This window comes from Empidonax traillii, unplaced genomic scaffold (genome assembly GCF_003031625.1).
Source record: "Empidonax traillii isolate 1590-97213 ecotype Southwest subspecies unplaced genomic scaffold, ASM303162v1 scaffold338:size1951571, whole genome shotgun sequence".
NCBI lineage: Eukaryota > Metazoa > Chordata > Aves > Passeriformes > Tyrannidae > Empidonax > Empidonax traillii.
Window position 1 is genome coordinate 1,316,179 of NW_020955531.1, and position 18,210 is coordinate 1,334,388.

At 40.6% G+C, this 18,210-nt stretch overlaps 1 protein-coding gene across 3 annotated transcripts in view; it reads right to left on the reverse strand.

Moving 5' to 3' along the window:
* The window catches only part of ZNRF3 (zinc and ring finger 3), a 78,029-nt gene that overhangs the window by 22,141 nt on the left and 37,678 nt on the right, over positions 1–18,210 (reverse strand). For 2 of the 3 annotated variants that reach the window (XM_027892084.1, XM_027892083.1), the window contains exon 2: positions 8,107–8,232. In XM_027892084.1, coding sequence (XP_027747885.1) covers positions 8,107–8,232 — 126 coding nt within the window. Of the gene's footprint in view, positions 1–8,106; positions 8,233–18,210 lie in introns of those variants that run through there. The other variant, XM_027892086.1, reaches the window with a different exon arrangement.

Here is an 18,210-nt window from a genome sequence, read left to right on the forward strand (position 1 = left end):
AAGACTAGAGAAATGCATGTAACCCCAGTCAGGACTTCTATCTTTCTGACTGCACAAAGGCATGTAAAATTCCCTTAGTATCCAGTAGAATACTGCTGATTCAGTGAGATCCTCCCCCTCCTCGACAAGAATCAGCTTGGGTACTAAGCTCAGTAGTAAAAATATGCATGGTGGGCCAGTATTCCAGTTTAGCTAGCAACTTTCCGTGGCTGGCTAATATAGGATGATATGGCCCTTCTTCCAAACAGTTATCCTTGGGTTTGGATTAGTTTAGTTTCAAGGTCTCAAACTGTGGTGGGCCCTTGTTGTTAGTTTGTTGACTCCTAAAAAAAAAAAAAAAAAAGGAAAAAGATAAAAAGAAGGGGAAAACAAGAATGAAAAAGGTGGAGGATTTTTGTTACAAAGGGAAACTGGAAACTTCTCTCCACGCAAGCAGAGACATGGCTGTATTGCAGAGGCCTCGGGGTAAGGATTAAAGAAAAACAAAATAGAAACCCTTCCATCTCTAATTAGGGTCTTCATTTGCCAAAGAGCCATTCCACAGCGGGAGGAATTACATTCAAGCCGTTGCTTGGATAACGTCTCCCAGCAGGTTGGCTCCTCAGAGCAGGCTACTCTGAGCCAACAATTTCTGGTTACTTGGAGGCAAGCAGCCTGCATATTGTTTTAACTGGCCTGGCTTTTACAGCCAGTTTTGCTGAAGAACAATCTTCTATTCAGAATGCAGAGATAAAAGCTTCACTTGTTGAATTTGTCCCCAGTTTCTTTATCCCTTTCTTTTTTTAAACATGGGAATTATAGGTTCTGGAGTTTGCATTATTTCCCTTGTAGACTTCAATGTTTTTCCCCCTCTAGCCACTTGATTCTTTGCCAGTGAAGGCTGCTGTCTGGAGTCCAGCCATTCATCAGCCCCTACCTCATCATTAACACTGTGGTGCTGGCGGTCACAGCTCATTGCTGGCGACAGGAAATCCTAACTTGCAAGAGGTTAACCACAGCCCATAAACAGTCAGACTGGCTCATTAGTCCCTTACAGTCAGCTGATGGGACCCTCTGGGAGTTTCAACACTCTTCATGGACTCAAGATTCTATGGATTCTGTGCTCTTTGCAAATGCGTCCTCCCCCCTGCCCACTTAAAAGCTCATTATTTGGATCCTCAGGCCTAAGGCCCATCCTTTTTCTTATCCAAAGCTAACCAAGTTCTTTGAGCATTTTTAAAAATTGAATATCTGTGATGTATTCTCTTGGCTTACCAATGGAGCAAAACATCAATGGGCCAACAACTGAGACATCAGTGCAGTAGAATACATACATGCTTTCGATATTTTTAATAGTTTCTGTGAGAGTTTCATATCCCTACTGAGCAATTCTAAGGCAATAGCTGTGAGAATGTTAATAATACATAATTAATCTGTATTACCTAATTCATGCCACAAGTATGTCCACCTCTAATGTTCAAGAACAAACCTGCAAGAATCGCGAGTAGCTTGGTCAGTGCTCCCTGCAATGACTAAAAACCTTGCTTTGTACTCATTTTGAGTTCACAGTACGATCCCTTGATTCATTTGGAGGTGATTCCTTGAACTTAGTACAAACATTAAATCATTATGTTATCCAAAAATGCACCTCTAGTTATTATCACCTGGACATCATAAAGATAAAATGTTTAGAGCAGAAAAACATGTTCTGGCAAATTATCTCAAAGCAGTAAGATACAAAGCGAATCTCGTGTTACATTAAGTTTTTCTCTTTCCTTTCAATCCTGTGAAAATCATTGCAAAACATTCCCACTTTATGTCTGCAATTTCTTAGGATCCAGTTTTCTACCACTGTCAATTGTATCTGCCCATCTTTTATTCTGAATATCAGAGTCCCTCTGATGCAGCTCTGGTTACATTCCAAAGTTCTCCAATTTCTTTCAAAGCCTTCTGTCCCCTAGTGCACCAAAATTAGGCATGTCACTCATCTGTGAAGTCCTAAATAATTCCATTCCCTGCCTCCATATCTGCTCCTGATTTTCTTCACTTTCTGGTCCATTTATCCGATTCTGCTTGCTAGACTTCTTTTGTGCTCATTTCTATGCTCCAACATAGCTGCACTTACTTGCCCATTCACTTTTCTGTTTCAAACTCCATTTCTATAGTTTTTGCAACGTGTTTGCCATTGTGCATTTCTCCTGTTGGAGAAATAAGTAGATTCTGCATGTAAAATAAAAATATCTCTCAGTGTCTGAGAGGCTCACAAGGCACATAGAATAATGATGGTCCAAAAACTTAAAACATAACACCTTTTATTATTATTATTGGCATGTTTTAAATAATTGTTCCTTAGTCTTTACTCAGCCTTGACTTCCATTAATTTCACTGGGAGATCCGACTGAGCTGAACTCAAGTAACACGTGTTGTGCAACAACAGCTGCTTCTTTAGCTTAAGGGAGAAGCAGCTGTGCTCCACAGTTGGTTAGGAAGGAGGGAACATGGTGGCGGGGACTGCTAAGGACCCAGCTCTAAAAGTGGACATTTATTTAAAGTAATCAACCCAACAGTGGCAAACCTAAGGAGCGCCCAGAGGGAGAAACAAACATAAGAGAAAGCCTTTCTGTGTGAATACCTGATGCTTTTCCCAACTGGGCAGTGAACATGGAAAGGAAGTTTGTAAAATAATACAATAGTAGACTGCTGGCACTGGTTACCAATGGAAAGGGCCCATCACCACCCATGAATGAAAACCTGATAGACCTACTTCTGCTGAACTGCATAACCTGATTCAGCCCTTGGCTGTCCATTCCTTTGAGCTTTTCCCTCTTTGGCTTTGATCCAGTTCTTTTCTTTCCTTTTGTAGCTTTCCCCACACAATCCGTACACAACACAAACCCTTCCTCTCTCCAGATTTCAACTGGTTATGTGATTTTTTTTTTGGTTCAAAAATATACACGTCCCTTCGTGACTATTTCTGTCTGCTATTTTGAAAAGCCACCTTCTTCCTGAAAACCCATGTATTATCCCCCTCCTCTGACCTCACCTATGCAATTTTGTTGGAACTCCAGAAATCATTGTGTTTAGACAGTGTAGAGGTCTGATCACGCTGCTAGCACTGGGAAAGTAATGAATGAACATCAGAAGATAAATTACGCCAAAAGGATTTGCACAGGTAACAGTATCACGCCAAGTATAATTTTTAAAGATGTTTTATGGTTGCTTAAAATGGATGTTAACATTTCAGGTGTCCTGGACATTATGAATGATGACGAAGTGGGGAATAACACAAAACAATCGTGATATTACAGCACTTACGATGCTCTTTGGTGCTCCAGGAAAATGGTCATTTCCTGTTTCTCAATATATTTTTTTAGAACAAATACAGTAAAGACAAACACACGGATGGCAGGGATTACAATTATATATACTATGCTTTTTCACAGTTAACCCTGATTTTAGGTAGTGCTAAGACAACAGACCTTGGAAATAAAAAATTTCAATGCTAAGTTAATGGGAGACTCTAAAGAACATGACTGATTCAGAAGGGCTGAGTCATTAACACTAGCCAGGATACTATTTTTTTCCCATCAAAACTCATACTCATTTTTTCATTACGAAACAATGAGGTTGATAAAAAATGTAGTTCATGTTGATCAGAGTTCTGGCATGTACAGATCTATCAAGGAGTCCACAGTCAAAGGAGTCTAGTCTCATTCAAGAAAGTTTTTTCTACTTCATAACAACTTCCTTCTTAAAACAGAATGTTTGGGAGTTCAAAACAACCCATATGAAGTTTATACTGTTGCAACACTTCTCTCAATCTACAGTCTGACGTGCCTTTATGCCAGCACTGCCACCAGAAAAAGGAGTCCCTTTACATTCCCTTCCCTTACTTGTTCCTACTCCCACTGGACACTTCACTGGTATACTTATATTGTCATTGCATTTCTAATTTGAACATATGCTTAATTTAGCCTATTAATATAAAGGTGTCAGTTGATTTTGTTTATTTTGCCTTTCTTTTTTTTATTACTTTCAGCAACTCTGAAAGAAGAAGATTCAAATGGTCTCTCCACAGGACCTCTTGTTCCTCAAGTCTTAGAACACACTTCTCTTTATTCAGGAACTAAACTACCAACATAGCCCCACACTATCTTGTTTGACTACCTCATAAGAATCTTTGTACTTAAACTAAATCGTTAAGACAAAAGGTTTAGGAATCACAGTTCGACTGATGCACGTTCAAGTCATGATGATTTTGGCCGAAGCCAACTAACTAGTATAATCATAATGATGACATGGCAAAACAAGAGATTCTTCTAGGTAGTATTAGGGTAAATTTTTGAAAATAAACTCTTGAAAGACAGAAAAGAAATGAATGGATACTGGAAGAACTGTTAGGAATTTCCTCATATTACAGATTTCTTTGATCTGAAGAAAACAGGAAGCTGTAGTAGCAGGGACATCCTCTCTTTGTTAGGTTATGTTCAGATGCACATCCTCAAATTCCTATTAATACAGAAGAGACCCTTTAGCAGTCCCTGGAAGAGAAACAAGAACAAAATCCTTCCTTGTGGACTTTCAAGCCTGCAGAAAAGGGAAGAAGTGCTACTTTTAAGCAAATCTTCAGCATTTTCTCACTATCTAGGCTGTACTGAAAAAAAAACCAACGGTATTGCTGGGTTGTACTTCACAGTCTTGGCAGATGTAATTTGCTTTAAAAATTACTGGGGTAGGGGAAGAACAGGGGGTCTTGCAATGTACAGGGTGCATGCAAGTATACTGCCCCCACAGAACAGTGAGTCACAAAATACCAGAACGGTTTGGGTTGGAAAGGACCTTAAAGATCACACAGTTTTAACCCCCCAGTGCCCTCCAGCCCTGCCAGGATGCAGGCATGCAACAGGTATTGTGGGCAGCCCTGCTTTTCCCTTCCTTAAGCACAGTTACAGCAGTGAAGGAGTTTCATTGTGCTGTGTGCAGAGAAGGGAGGAATTCCAGGAGGGGAAAGGTTCCCTTTGAAGCACATGGCACGAAGAGCTTCCCAGTGACCATGGCAACAGCTCAGTGGGTTCCCAGCCTGAGAACCAAGTTACTACAGCCATGCCTCAAAAACAAAAAAAGTCTGAAAGAAGGAAAGAGAGAGGGGGAGGTGGGGTCGGGGGTGTGGGGGAGAGAAGCTGAAGCAGAATTAGCCTGGCAGAAACTGAGCGGCTCCCTGGTAGGCAAATCCAGCCAATAATGCTGGTCGGGTTCACGGGGTTTCCTTTTCATTTCCAAAAGCTTTCTTCTTCCTCTGTCATTCCCCTTCTAGGCCTATTCAGGAGCTCATGAGATCAGTAAAACCCAGGTCTTTGCTTTGCCTGCATGCAGCATTGCCTCAAACAGGGCTGCACTGTGATCAAAGGTAATAGTAAATCACAGCTGCCACACACCCCCCTTGCTTCAACCAGGGTCCAGTTTTCACAGGCACTTTAAACAAGAGATACATATTTTTTTTTAAACACTTTCATTTCCATTACACTTTATAAACCTGACTGTAAAGGATGATCAATTACAAAATCGATACGGAAATGAAAACATTAAATTCCATTCAGCTACCCATGGATAAACAAGTAAAACTTCTGAAAACACAAACCAGAGTTTTAATAAACAAAACAAAACCCCAAACCAAAACACCCCTAAATCAAAAAAGACCTCAATAACCAAGACGAACAATAAGAATAAAACCCTAAAGTTTGTACCAGATTTGTGTGTCATGCAATTTAGCTCTACAAACACTTTTACTCTACATTCTGCTTCACCATATTCCAAGTTTTCAACAGTAATGAAAGAAGATATATATATATATATAATGAGGAGAAAATAGTAGGTTTGTACTCCTTATTTCTTCCTCCTTTTCTAAATGAAACAAGTTCCATTTCCTTTCTCTGTTCAAGGCTACCCCTCCCCCATTTTCCTTTCCTTTCCCTACTCCTTACTGGGTTTTTTTTCCTGTTTCTTCTATTTTTCCTCCTCTCCCTCTTCCTTTTTAATTCCTTTCCCTTTTATGTTTTAAATCAGTTACCAAATCCTAAAAATAACCAGAAGACGACACATATACACATGTAGTAGGTTTGATATTTACCCAAGCAAAATAGTTTAGGAGGTCACACTGAATCCTCATGGAGCTATTTGTTCTAAATTGCATGGAAAATGAACTTTTCAGAGGCCCAGACAATCACAGTACAACTTGTTCCCACTGGTAAGATAACCAAGCTGACTTAATCGAAAGACCTGCAAGAAGCTAATGGCTGATGCTCCTGCTGCTATCTGCACTCAACAGTATTAAAAAATTCTGAGAAGTCTCTCTAAATCAGGACATAACCTGAGCATAAGGGAGGACAGAGCAGAGAGATTGCAGGCAAGAGATGGAGAGAAGGAACTACAGCAGTGAGCATGAAATAGGGAACAAATATTTTAGAAAGAGAAGGATAAATAAAAGACAGGAAAATACAGAACAAGGAGTTGTAGTACAGTTACTGAGAAGCAAATACTGCCTAGAACCTCGGCCAGTCTTTTTTCACCTGTTTAAATTCCTGCACATAAAGTGACACACATGATGCACTGTGCCCAAACTCTCTGAACACACAGTGTCACACCACCATCATTATGCATCAAAGGAGATGCTGCAGAGCTCCCAAAGCAAAGCCAGGGGATACAGAGGACATGGTGGGATTTGGGTATGTAGCAGTGGGGCAGATATATATTTTTAACAGTGTTTGTGCAGGGGACCTATGGTTCCACTTTCTTCATCCATTTTGCACATCTATTTCCTCACATAATTTTCACTGAACAGATTCCTTCCTGAAATGGCTTTCTCCAAGACTCAACTTACTCCTGGAGTTTACTTATGGATTACTGTGCATCTTTCAGTACCCAATCTTCTCTAATTCCCATCCTCACAAGACCTTATCCTCAGATTTTATCCTTTTAAGATCAAAGAACCAACAGCTGGAATTTCTCTGAAATAAAAACAGTGTTCCAAGTTTTTTTTAAAAAAAGTTGCATTATGCTGAAATTCAATAGAAAGGGAAATCACTTCTTAAAGCGATGTTTCTCACTGTGTACCACAAGTGGAACATGCAGGAAATTTTAGACAAGCCGATGGTTTCCTATTTCCTTCGAAAGGTGAGGTTTTTAGAAGTTTCGTTTGTAAATTTACAGAGAGAAGTTTTACTTTAAAAATGTCAACCTATGATTTTATTGTCTGCCTGATACACTGCTTACCTGAAGTCACCAACACTACCCTACCCAATTTGAGCCAGCTGGATTCTGGTATGAACCCCAGTTACTTTATGTGTTTTCAGCTGCCCAGTTACTGGTAGAACTTGTGGCCTATGCTCTTTCACACACTTCCAACTACTCTAGACTTCAAATGTCAATATATAATAACCTCAATGTTCAAAAATTCTAAGCTGCAAACAAAAAAGGTCAGCCTTCTGCTTTCCTTTTTAACGTGTTTGGCAGCAGTAATGATATCTTACTTGACTTCACCCCATAAAACAAAGGGAAAAGTTTTGCAATTAATTTAGATTCCAGAGGCTGCATTCCACAAGGAGACTCTAGGAAGATGAAAATCTTTATTTCTTTGACCAAGACAATAAGATTCACTTGTTATTACATGTATTTATCCTGCAATGAAAGCAAAGAAATCTTTCTAGGTTTGAAGACTCATCTTTCCTCAAAAAGAGGAAATTAATGTATGTCTTCTGAGAAAACTGCACCAAAGGAAAGCCAATAAGATGCTTTCATTTTGACTCCTTTGACCAAGTCAGCATCACAGTTGCAGTTCACTCTAATTCACTCCACTACTGCTTCACCTAAACAGCCATTTTTGCTTAAGCCTTTGTTAGGTTCCTACAAAACCCACAAAGGGAATGTGTGCCCTCAGCTCCCCATCACCACCTCTGTCAACTGAGTTATGACATCACCTTTCCTGAAGCATCTGGTATGAAAAGAGGCAAAACAGGAATATTTTGTGGAGTAAAGGGAGTTTTCTCTTGGTTTATTTCTTGCTGATTTTTCTCAGAAAGGAACTAATCCTTCCAAGAAACAGTTATATGCAGCTCCAAACTATCCCCTTACCTTTCCTAAGACAGTGAGACATGGCTTAGGCTCCAACTCTGGCTGTTCCAGTTTCACCACTCCTACCCAGCCATATTCATATAGATCTTCCTCATCATTGCTGTTACACAGTCCGAGTGGATGCATCTGAAATAGAAACAGAAAAAAAACCTTTAGCCCATCATTAGAATTCAAAAAAACCCATACAGATTGCTTTTGAATACCTTAACTTCTAACAAATACACTTTTATTTATTAAGGTACACCAGAAAAAACATAAGGTTGCCTAAATAAAGAATCCAGTACATTTCTGAAATATGAGTACAAAATCAAAATGTTATGAAATATCACTGTCATTTTGCTTATGAAAAAATCATTTAAGACTAACAAATGTGATTATAAGTCCTTTTCTCAGATATAAAATAACTAAATATAAAGTTTCACTGTGTATTGCAAAACCACCTTTCCTTGCAAACTGACAGAAATAATACAAACTATCATTCATAAAAGCTTTACTCGTCCAGAGATGTTCGTGTTTACATAAGATCCAGAGCCCATGTTTCAGAGGCATTATCACCTTTTTTTTTTTTTTTTTAAATATTTGTACAATATTAACAGTTTGTCATCCTTTGGAACAAGCCTACCTAAGTCAAAGTAAGGTACAAGAAACACAACAAACCAGCCCAAATGATAGAGGGCAGAGGGCTATCATGAAGTGAGAAACTTTTTTTTTTAGATATCTGTGTTTTTTACACTAGGCAACAATATGTCTTTGCTTTAATTTCAGATATTCAGTCTGTTCCTCCTCCTTCCAACACTATGTAGTTACTCTAAATTTTATTATGGCAAGGAGCTTCCCACACACTGATTTTTTTAACCTTTCTTTTCCGAGTTTGCTGTCCTTCATCAGGATAATATCTTTGTGTATAAACTAGGATGTCATACATTTAACTTCTTACACTGTTTACTGTGTTCTCTTTTTCCCCTCAACCGAAATCTCAGACTTTACACAGATCCTTGCCTAAGAGTTACCCACGGTTTAATGAATACGCAGAGTTCTCTGCAAAGAGTCTGCACTTCATCCAGTTTCGTGCCTTTGCCAAACTAGCTGAAGAAAACCACAAACTTATATGAGTTCTATGACAACTTTGCTTTCCGGTAGCTGATTATAATAGGAGGAGATTATACTGTCCAATAATTTACATATATATACACACACCTCACTAATCCATGCAAAGTAGCACCATGTAATGGTCACTAATCCTGCCATCACTTCTGCATCACCAGCTTGTCGTTTTGTCCTTCCCTCCTTTTCTCCCATGTCTTGTACCTTGACTTCCATTTTCCAAGTAATACAATACATGGAGTGCTATTTGTATTATCTTGTGGGGCCCTAACTTTCTGAATAACTTGAGTGATAACTGTGAAATATGGGAAACATGACGGTGACTGACACAATACAGGGGTTTTCCTACCAATCGTTATTTTTCAAGATTCATCACCAATCCATTCTATTTTGAGAAAAAAAAGAAACAAAACATGCTATACTAGGCAGAAAAAGTAGAATCCTTTGCCCAACTCTTAACTCAGCCTTCCTCTTTCTTTTTTTTTCCTGAATGAGCTGCTATCACACATTGTTGAGCAGTCTGCAGTCTCACATGGATGAGCAGAACTTACTGCTAAAAGCTTGGAGCAGGTACTATCACTGGAAGATGAACCACTCTGTGAACTCATCATCTGATGGATAAACTATTCAGCACAGACATAAAAATGGGGTGGAGTCAGTCAGAGAATGCTCTCTTCAAAATTGCCAGGGCATATATTCCAACGTAATTAACCCCCAAAACAAGTCCATGGGATCCTTTAAGTAAAAACACAGCTTTAATCGATATTAGATATCTAAAGAAACAGAGAACCATTCCCTTGATGTAATTCCCTTGACACAGGGTGTATTAATTGAGCTTTGAAACCATAACCCATATCTAAGAAGTTTCTAGTTCAAAATCCTTAAAATGTGCTGGGGCACTTTGCACATGCCTGAAAGGGCAAAACTGAAACCACGACTTAGGCGCTTTTATCCAAGGTTACAAAATCTGTATACACTGCTGAGGGTCTAAAATAACTTCAAAAAGAGCCGCATGAATTTTATGTGGGTTAGTGTTACACAGCAGACAAACAGTAAAGCAACAGAGGAGGAATACTTTACTCTGTAACTCAATCACCTAAAAAAAGTCCTGGTGATTAAAAGAAAACTTTCACCCTTTTGCCCTTTTTTATGTCTGCCAGGATAAGACATTACAGTGTTACAAACCACCGTATGAACAGCTCAGGATCTATCTATGCCCCGTCTCATGAGATGAAAAGTCTTGGTCTTTTTTTCCCATACAATAAATAACAGCTCTACCCACTTTAGTCCAGAAAAAAAATCTTGGAAGAAGGCCAAGAGGAACAGAAAATTCTTTCCACTGTCACTTTCATCCAGAATACTGTTATTCCGTAACAGCTTCCAAGTGTGAATGGCCCTTTAGATCATAGTCACCAAGCACATTCTGCAGTTATGTCTCTGGACATCAGTGTAAACTCAAAGCTCAAAGAGCCTCTTCTCTTCCTTTTACAAAGCCTGAGTGATGAGCAGATTGAGAGCAGCCGTGCAGAGCAGGACCTGGGGGTACTGGCAGATTGAAAACTGGACTTGACCCAAACGTGCACTCCCAGCTCAGAAAGCCAATTGCATCCTGGGCTGCATCAAAAGAAGTGTGGCCACCAGGTCGAGGGAGGGGATTCTGCCCCCCTGCTCCCCTTTGCCAAGACCCCACCAGCAGCACTGCATCCAGCTCTGGGGCCTGTGCGAGCAGGTACAGAGGAGGCCACAAAAACACTCTGAGGGCTGGAGCCCCTCTGCTCTGGAGACAGGCTGAGACAGTCGAGGTGGTTCAGACTGGAGAAGAGAAGGTTCCAGGGAGACCTTAGAGCCCCTTCCCCCTTTAGTGCCTAAAGGGGGCCTAATAGGAAAGATGGGGAGGGACATTCTATAAAGAGGTATAGTGACAGGACACAGGGTAACAGTCTTAAACTGAAAGAGGGTTGGTTTAGATTAGAAATTCTTCCCTGCAAGGGTGGTGAGGCCCTGGCACAGGCTGCCCAGAGAAGCTGTTCAAGGCCACGTTGGATGGGGCTTGAAGCAACCTGGTCTAGTGGAAGGTGTCCCTGCCCATGGCAGGGGGGTGGGAACTAGGTGATCTTTAAGGTCCCTGCCAACTCAAACCACGCTATGATTATGTGATTCTCTGAATGAAGCAATCAGGGACACAATATGGATCCTGAAAGTGTGATTCCAGGTTCATATCATAAACCAACAGCAGAGTTTTACTCAAACAGAAGCTTCCACATCATTTTTTCTTGCCTTCAGCAGACCTTAAGCCAGCAGAAGCTGCCAAAGCTGAAATTTTTTCCTCTAGTTTAAACCCAAAAAGAACAATGACACACCTAAACAGGCACTCATCTCTTTCTCACAAACCACATTTCTCATCCCTATGGTTCTCCATGACAGAACTGCAGTACTCTGTGTCCCAGAGTGTGAAAACATTAATATGCAACTCCCGAGATCATAAAGGATGGCCACTCCCGTAGTGCAGCTTTGCAGAGCTTGTGCCTTCCAATCAGAAAAAGGCAGGAATTGATGGCATACACAGTACCTTCTCCCTCATCTCCCTCTCATCTGACTTAACCAGATCAGCCAAAAAATAAGACTCTGAGAAGCTGCATGCATTAAGAAGGATTCAAAGACCACTGAGTTTACAGCTGCCTTGGACAAAATACAGATGACAACATTGACTCGGATCATCTGAGGCGTTTGTATCAAGCAGCAGGTACCAGGCACGAAGTCTGAAATCCAGAGAATTAATTCTGGAACACAGAATTAATAACACAACTAAGACCAATATGGGTAACTAAATGAGCTGTATCTGAAAAGCTGCACAATATTTCAAATCGAACATGGAATATGAAAACAGAACAGAGAACAGGTAAAAGGAAGAGCAGTGTGAGATGTGAGAAATAACAATTGTTTTTATGGCAAGAGATGATTTCTTTTTAGCATTTACTGACCACTGTATGGCATTCTGAAACTCCTTTTCCAAATACCAACAGTTCCTGCTTCTTGAACCTAGTCCAAAGAACTGCATTTTCCAGGAAGGTTCTGAACTCTATCCTGATGCAAGAACCTAAAAAGAGGAATCTTTGGCAAGTTTGCTTATAAAGGGGGAAAAATCAAGCAGGAGGTCATTTCCCCCATACAGGACTCATGCCATTCACACAGTTGTATTCACCTTGAGGGAAAGAAATTTTCAAATTCTTGTCCAAACCCAGGAATTGAACCCACTTAGAACACTCACTTTTACTCACAAACCATAGCAAGGTTGTACTATGAACTAGTTACTAGAAGAAAGCTGTGGTCTGGCCAGCAAACAAAACCAAGCAGCTGTCACAGAAGAATTCTCCTTCAACACGGCCATGCTGGCCACCACCACTGCTGTGCAAGGACAAACATGACCACAGCAAGTAGATTCCATTTTGTAGTCCAGCAACCCAGGCACAGAATGTCTACTTTACATTTCCTACCAGTGCAGAGGACACCAAAGCAGGGAGAAGACTGAGATTTATGAAACCATCACACAAAGGCAAAATGATTTTTCGCATGAGAAACCTCAAACCCAAATGCAAAACCCACTGTAAGCAGTAAGCAAAACTAACAGGGTGCTGCAGGCACCGTGCTGGTAAATGCAGAGAACTTAGTAGGTACATCTGCAGGCTACAAACTCCCCAGGATTTTGCTGCATCACAATGGAAGACATTCACTTCCCCCACCTTAAAAAAAAAATCCATTTGGGGTTTTGCATATTTTTTTGCATTTTTACAACACTTCTAAAAATTCTTTAGTGTGTTTGTTTCACAGGGAATACACATCTCTTCTTTATACATCAACATCAATTTCCATCTTATCTACTACTTCCTTCTTCATGAACACACCAAGCCCTGTAGTAATCTTTCTGACCAGCACTGTTAGAACCATCTTCCAGGGACACCACTGAGGATCACTCTGAGCATGCAATTTCCACCCAGGAATCTCTTCTCTCCATAATTTCTCTCCAGCTTCACATCCCAGCAAACATTATTTCATTCACACTCCATATTAAGACTCCAGTGGCTAACAGGAAAGCCAGCTTCAGTCCATTCATAAGGTTGTGGTTTTGTTTGCTTTTCTTTTTTACAATTCACACTAGAATTAAGGATCCCAAAGAGCCTAAACAAACCAAACAAAAAAAAAAAAAAACAACAAACCCCCAACACAACAATCCCACCAAACCAAAGCAACCAAAAAAAAAAAAAAAAAAAAAAAGACAAAATCTCATATGATCAAATGATGCTACTGCAGGGGCAGGGACTGGGTGAGGGACTGACATTACCCTGAGCACCCACACCCCATCCTCTGGGCAGCCACCATCCCTCCAAGCTTACAGAACTGAGTTACTCACACACGTGAAAATTCATCAGGCAGAAGAAAAAAGGGCAAAAGTAGCAAAAGAGAGATTTAAAAAAGGCTTACAGATCTATGCCAAGAGAAGGAAGAGTGAAATACACTTTTGCAGTGGCAAAGTTAGTACAAATTCTAGACCACCTAAGACCACAAAATAACACAGAGGGACTCTGGGGACCTACCCATGTCCCATAAAAGAGAGGATGAGAAGTCACATGGCAGGTCTTTGACTGCATTGCCATATCAAAAACTATGCTGTGTTCAAGGTGCATATCAGAAGTGTCAACCCAGTAGCCCAATTCTAAAGAACATTTATTTAAGATATAGAAAAAAAACACTCAGCACCAAGGCCAGTAAGACATAAGCTTCATCGACAGAAAACTTTCTGTCCACAAAAGTACTCCACCACTCCAAGCCACAAGTAGTTGGTAGGTTCTTCTTGGATGCCACAGGCTTACACTGCAGTCATCTCTTGAGATCACGACAGATAGAATATACTGTAATTTTCTGAAGCAGAGATATCAACTAAAAGTGCAGCATGAGTTAATGAATTTAAGCTTAAAAGACTGGTGTTATTTCTAATGATCAGGTGCCCAGTCGCAGCAAAACGCCATCCACTGGGGCTGATGGTGCTTACAACAGGACTCATGCTGTGCAAGTGCTTGTCATCTTCTCATGGTTTCTTGTCAGTGAATTAATCAGAGAATCACAGAAGATCACAGAAGATTGCAAAAAGGCGAGGCTAGATGGAAATATCTGTCAGGCCCAGGGAGGATCCAGGGTGTTTACAGATTTACATGTTTCACTTTAAACAAAAAAGATCATGGACAAACTACAATGGACAAACTAATGATTTTCTGCGAGGTGGAAAATTATCAGTAGTCTCAAACAGTCACAGTAAAAAGCAAATTCAAAACACTACACTGCACATGTCTCTAAAATGGAGCAGAACTATCCAGCCTTTTAGTGAAGACTTGAACTCTTTATTGCTGTAGAGCCTGAAACAACAGACACACCATACAGCTTTCCCACACAGAATGCATTTGGCATGGATTCATCTCCCTCCACATGAATTCACATTCCTTCACCAGACAGGCTTTTGAAATAAAATTTATGAGGTTTTGCAGTGCTCAAAAGAAAACATAAAAAACAAGTCAACCTGAATGTGAAGTCTATCATCATGGAAATGCAGTTTCTTCTCAAAGCTTTCCCCTAAACCAGGTGTATGTTGGAGCAGCCTCTGGTAACTGAAGGGCAGAGAACTCCCTTTTTGGCTTCCCCCAGGTGTATGGAAGCAGAGCCAGGTAACTCAGTGCAGACTTCAAATACTTTTAGTTACCCAGCCCCTCGGTGTCCTGCCACCACTTCCAAGCTCTAGGTTTCCTTTCTCCAGCTCCATGCCCCAGGGAAGTTTCTTCTCAAGGACGGATCCAAAGTCTGGAGTATATCAAGGATCAAATGAGATAAGGCAGCCAACCAGTATAAGTTTTCACAGGAAGCAGAAAAAAACATTAGTACACTTCTGCTGGGATTTCTGTAGTTAAGTATCTTCCCTGTCAAACCAGCCTTACTGAACTCAAGACTGACATATATGTTTTTTTTCAAAATGCAATAAAAATAAGTCACCCGACAGACTTTGAAAAAACAACAACTTTTTCATTCACTAAAAAGTACCAGAGGATGCAGAGTGTCTGATTCAGAGACAATTCAGTATTTTGGTACTAGACTCACCAGAAGTTGGATGGAATAGAGAAATGGAAAAAGGGGCACACTCCCACAGACAAAGATAGAAATATTTCTTGGAAGTGCAGAGATTTAATTAGAAAAGCATTAAATTCAACTGGAGCTCAAACTGGCAACAGATATCAAGACTAATAAGTATATTAATAGCAAGAAGAATTGCAAACAATATACATCTGCTACTGGATGGGGTTGGCACAAAGCAAGTAACAAAGCCAAGCAACAAACAGCTGATAGTAAAGGAGGGCTGAGTTAGGGATCATCCATGCAAACCAGACATACAGACATCTAAGGAATCTGAGAGGATGCCTCCAGGTGTCCTATGAGAGCTGGCTGTCAGAATGGCAAAGCCAGGCCCTATTATCTTTCACAGGTCATGGACACTGGGGGAAGGCCCCTGGTGACAGGAAAAGGGCAAATATTACACTGCAAATACCTGCAAAAATCCAAGAGGACAGATCTGTGAAACCCCAGTGCAGTGAGCCTCTCTTCAGTACCTGAGAAAATTATGGAACAGATCCTTATGGAAGCTATTTACAGGTACATGAAGAGCAAGATGCCAAATGTAAATGCCAGTTTGGATTTACTAAGTATAAATCATGCTTGACCAATCTCAGTTATCTTTTCTGATGAAGCAACTTGTTCCATCGATGAGGGAGGGCTGTGGATGTCTTCATCCATAGCTTGTGGATGAAGCTTCAGTGAAGCATTTGACACTGGTCTCCTTCAACATCCTTGCTGACAAACTCCTAAGATATGGACTAGTGTCCTGGTTTTCTGAAGTAGCTGCTACAGTGCTGTGGTTTGTATTTAGTACGAGAATGATGTTGATAACACACTGATGCTTTAGTTGTTGCTCAGCACTGCTTACTCTAAATCAAGGACTTTTCAGTTTCTCATGCTCAGCCAGTGGATAAGAAGCTTTTATTATTAAGATAACCAATATGAGATCCAGAAGGCTGAAAAACAGTCAAGTTAATGCTGACAACACTCATTTTTTGCATTTACTCTGTATTTTTACCTCCTTACCTATTAAAAGAGAAACTACTTAAGAATTAAAAAAATTACTTTGTACTCATTCTTCGAGACAGACTTGAGTCATCTCAGCTGATCAACATTTGCCACTGATTGTCACCACTGCCGTGATTTTGATCTTCAACACAATGCAGCTACTAATACAACTGCATCATCACAAGGATTTTTTTTCCTACTACCTACAAATACAGTGGAAAGAGGAACTTAACTTTTCTCCATTTACTCTTCTGTATTGGCAGAGCAGCCGGTTGCCAAAAAGTGACTTAAGGTTCTTGAATTATGAAGACCTCACCAAAAAAAAAAGGCTCAGTATGATACAACAGCACTGTATCATGCTGTTTGAATAAGGCATCAGTAGAAGTGCCATTAGAGAGGAGCAATCCAAAACTGCACAAATAGGGGGGAGGGGAAAAAAAATCTTTCAAGAACTTAAGAGTAGTGTTTTGGTTTTTTTTAAATAAGCTAAGTATTGCTACTGTTTCTGCAACCTGATAAGACATGAGGGTTCTTATGCTGGCTGCAGCTGGAACATAGCAGCCTTTTTAAAGAAGGTGAAAGCTGGAAGCATTTCCCCCTCACCCTGTGCCGCTCTAGACCGTGCAGCTTCGCCATGCAGAGAAGAACACTTGTTCCCCGTCACAAGCAGAAAACTCCATTAAAACACCGTTTCTTTTTGCTTTCAAGCATATTTGTTCTGTTTTAAAGAAGTACATCCTGCCAAAAACCGAACTGCCACAAAATGTAACACTGCAGGACCTGAGCATTTCAGCAGCACGCTTTTCTTGGCTATCAGTCGTGACCGTGCGGTCCAAGCCGGTGGTTAGAGTTGAACCCACAAGTGGTTTCCACTAAACTTTCTCTGTAGCAAGAGCATCAGGCATTCCTGAAATCCTCTCACAGTCCACTTACTCCAGGAAGTATGCCAAAAGAGATGATGAGAAACCCAGTGTATGCTGTAATTAAATGTAAAACCAGAGACACTCAGCTGAACACAACCACCATGCAGAGAAGGCCAGTCAAACTCTACAGTGCAGACACAGAGTCCAGCAGACCCTGTGGAAGAGAGTGGTAAATTCTGAAGAGCAGCCAGAGCAGGTTTTGTTAACTAGGAAATCAGACCTTGACACTGATCTAGTTCATCAGCAAACTCATCAGCAAATTCACCTGCGCCGTGGTCCAGCTTCAAATCCCTCAGGAGAGGAAGAAAACTGCCAGCTGAAAGACATACCTCCCAGGCATCCCCTGTCAGGACTGCCCCAGGTCAGAGAACACTGCAGATACCCACAGCACATGCACAGTAACAGATGTGCACAAGTCTAAATTCAGCACATCTGCACCAGATTTACTGCACGGGCAGTGATTCAGTGTACTGCCCAAGCTATGCAGCTGAGCAATCTACTGCAACAAAGCAGATGGACTCTAATTATTACAAACACTTTGCAAGGGAAGCTCCTGGTCCATTCAAATAGAAAGCTGGCCTCTCCTTCCTTCAAAGCATCTCAAAAGCAAAACTCCACGTACAGAGATGTACATACCCTAGATAACTTGAAGGAAGATTGCTTCTCTTAAGAATTTAAGAGCTTTGATTACATTGAGTTGTCCTATCACAGCACTGACAGAGCAAAGGGGAACAAAGTCATGTTTACAATTGTGGGTTTTTTACCTGTCTTTAATTGGTGGAAAGATGCTGACAAAAGATGCAGGCACAATGCCACTAAGGACAGGGGAAACTAGAGAGAAAATCTGGGAGTAAAATGATACCTTCACAGATTACTTCTGGCAGAAGAAGCCAATAGGTATATTGTCAAACAAGAG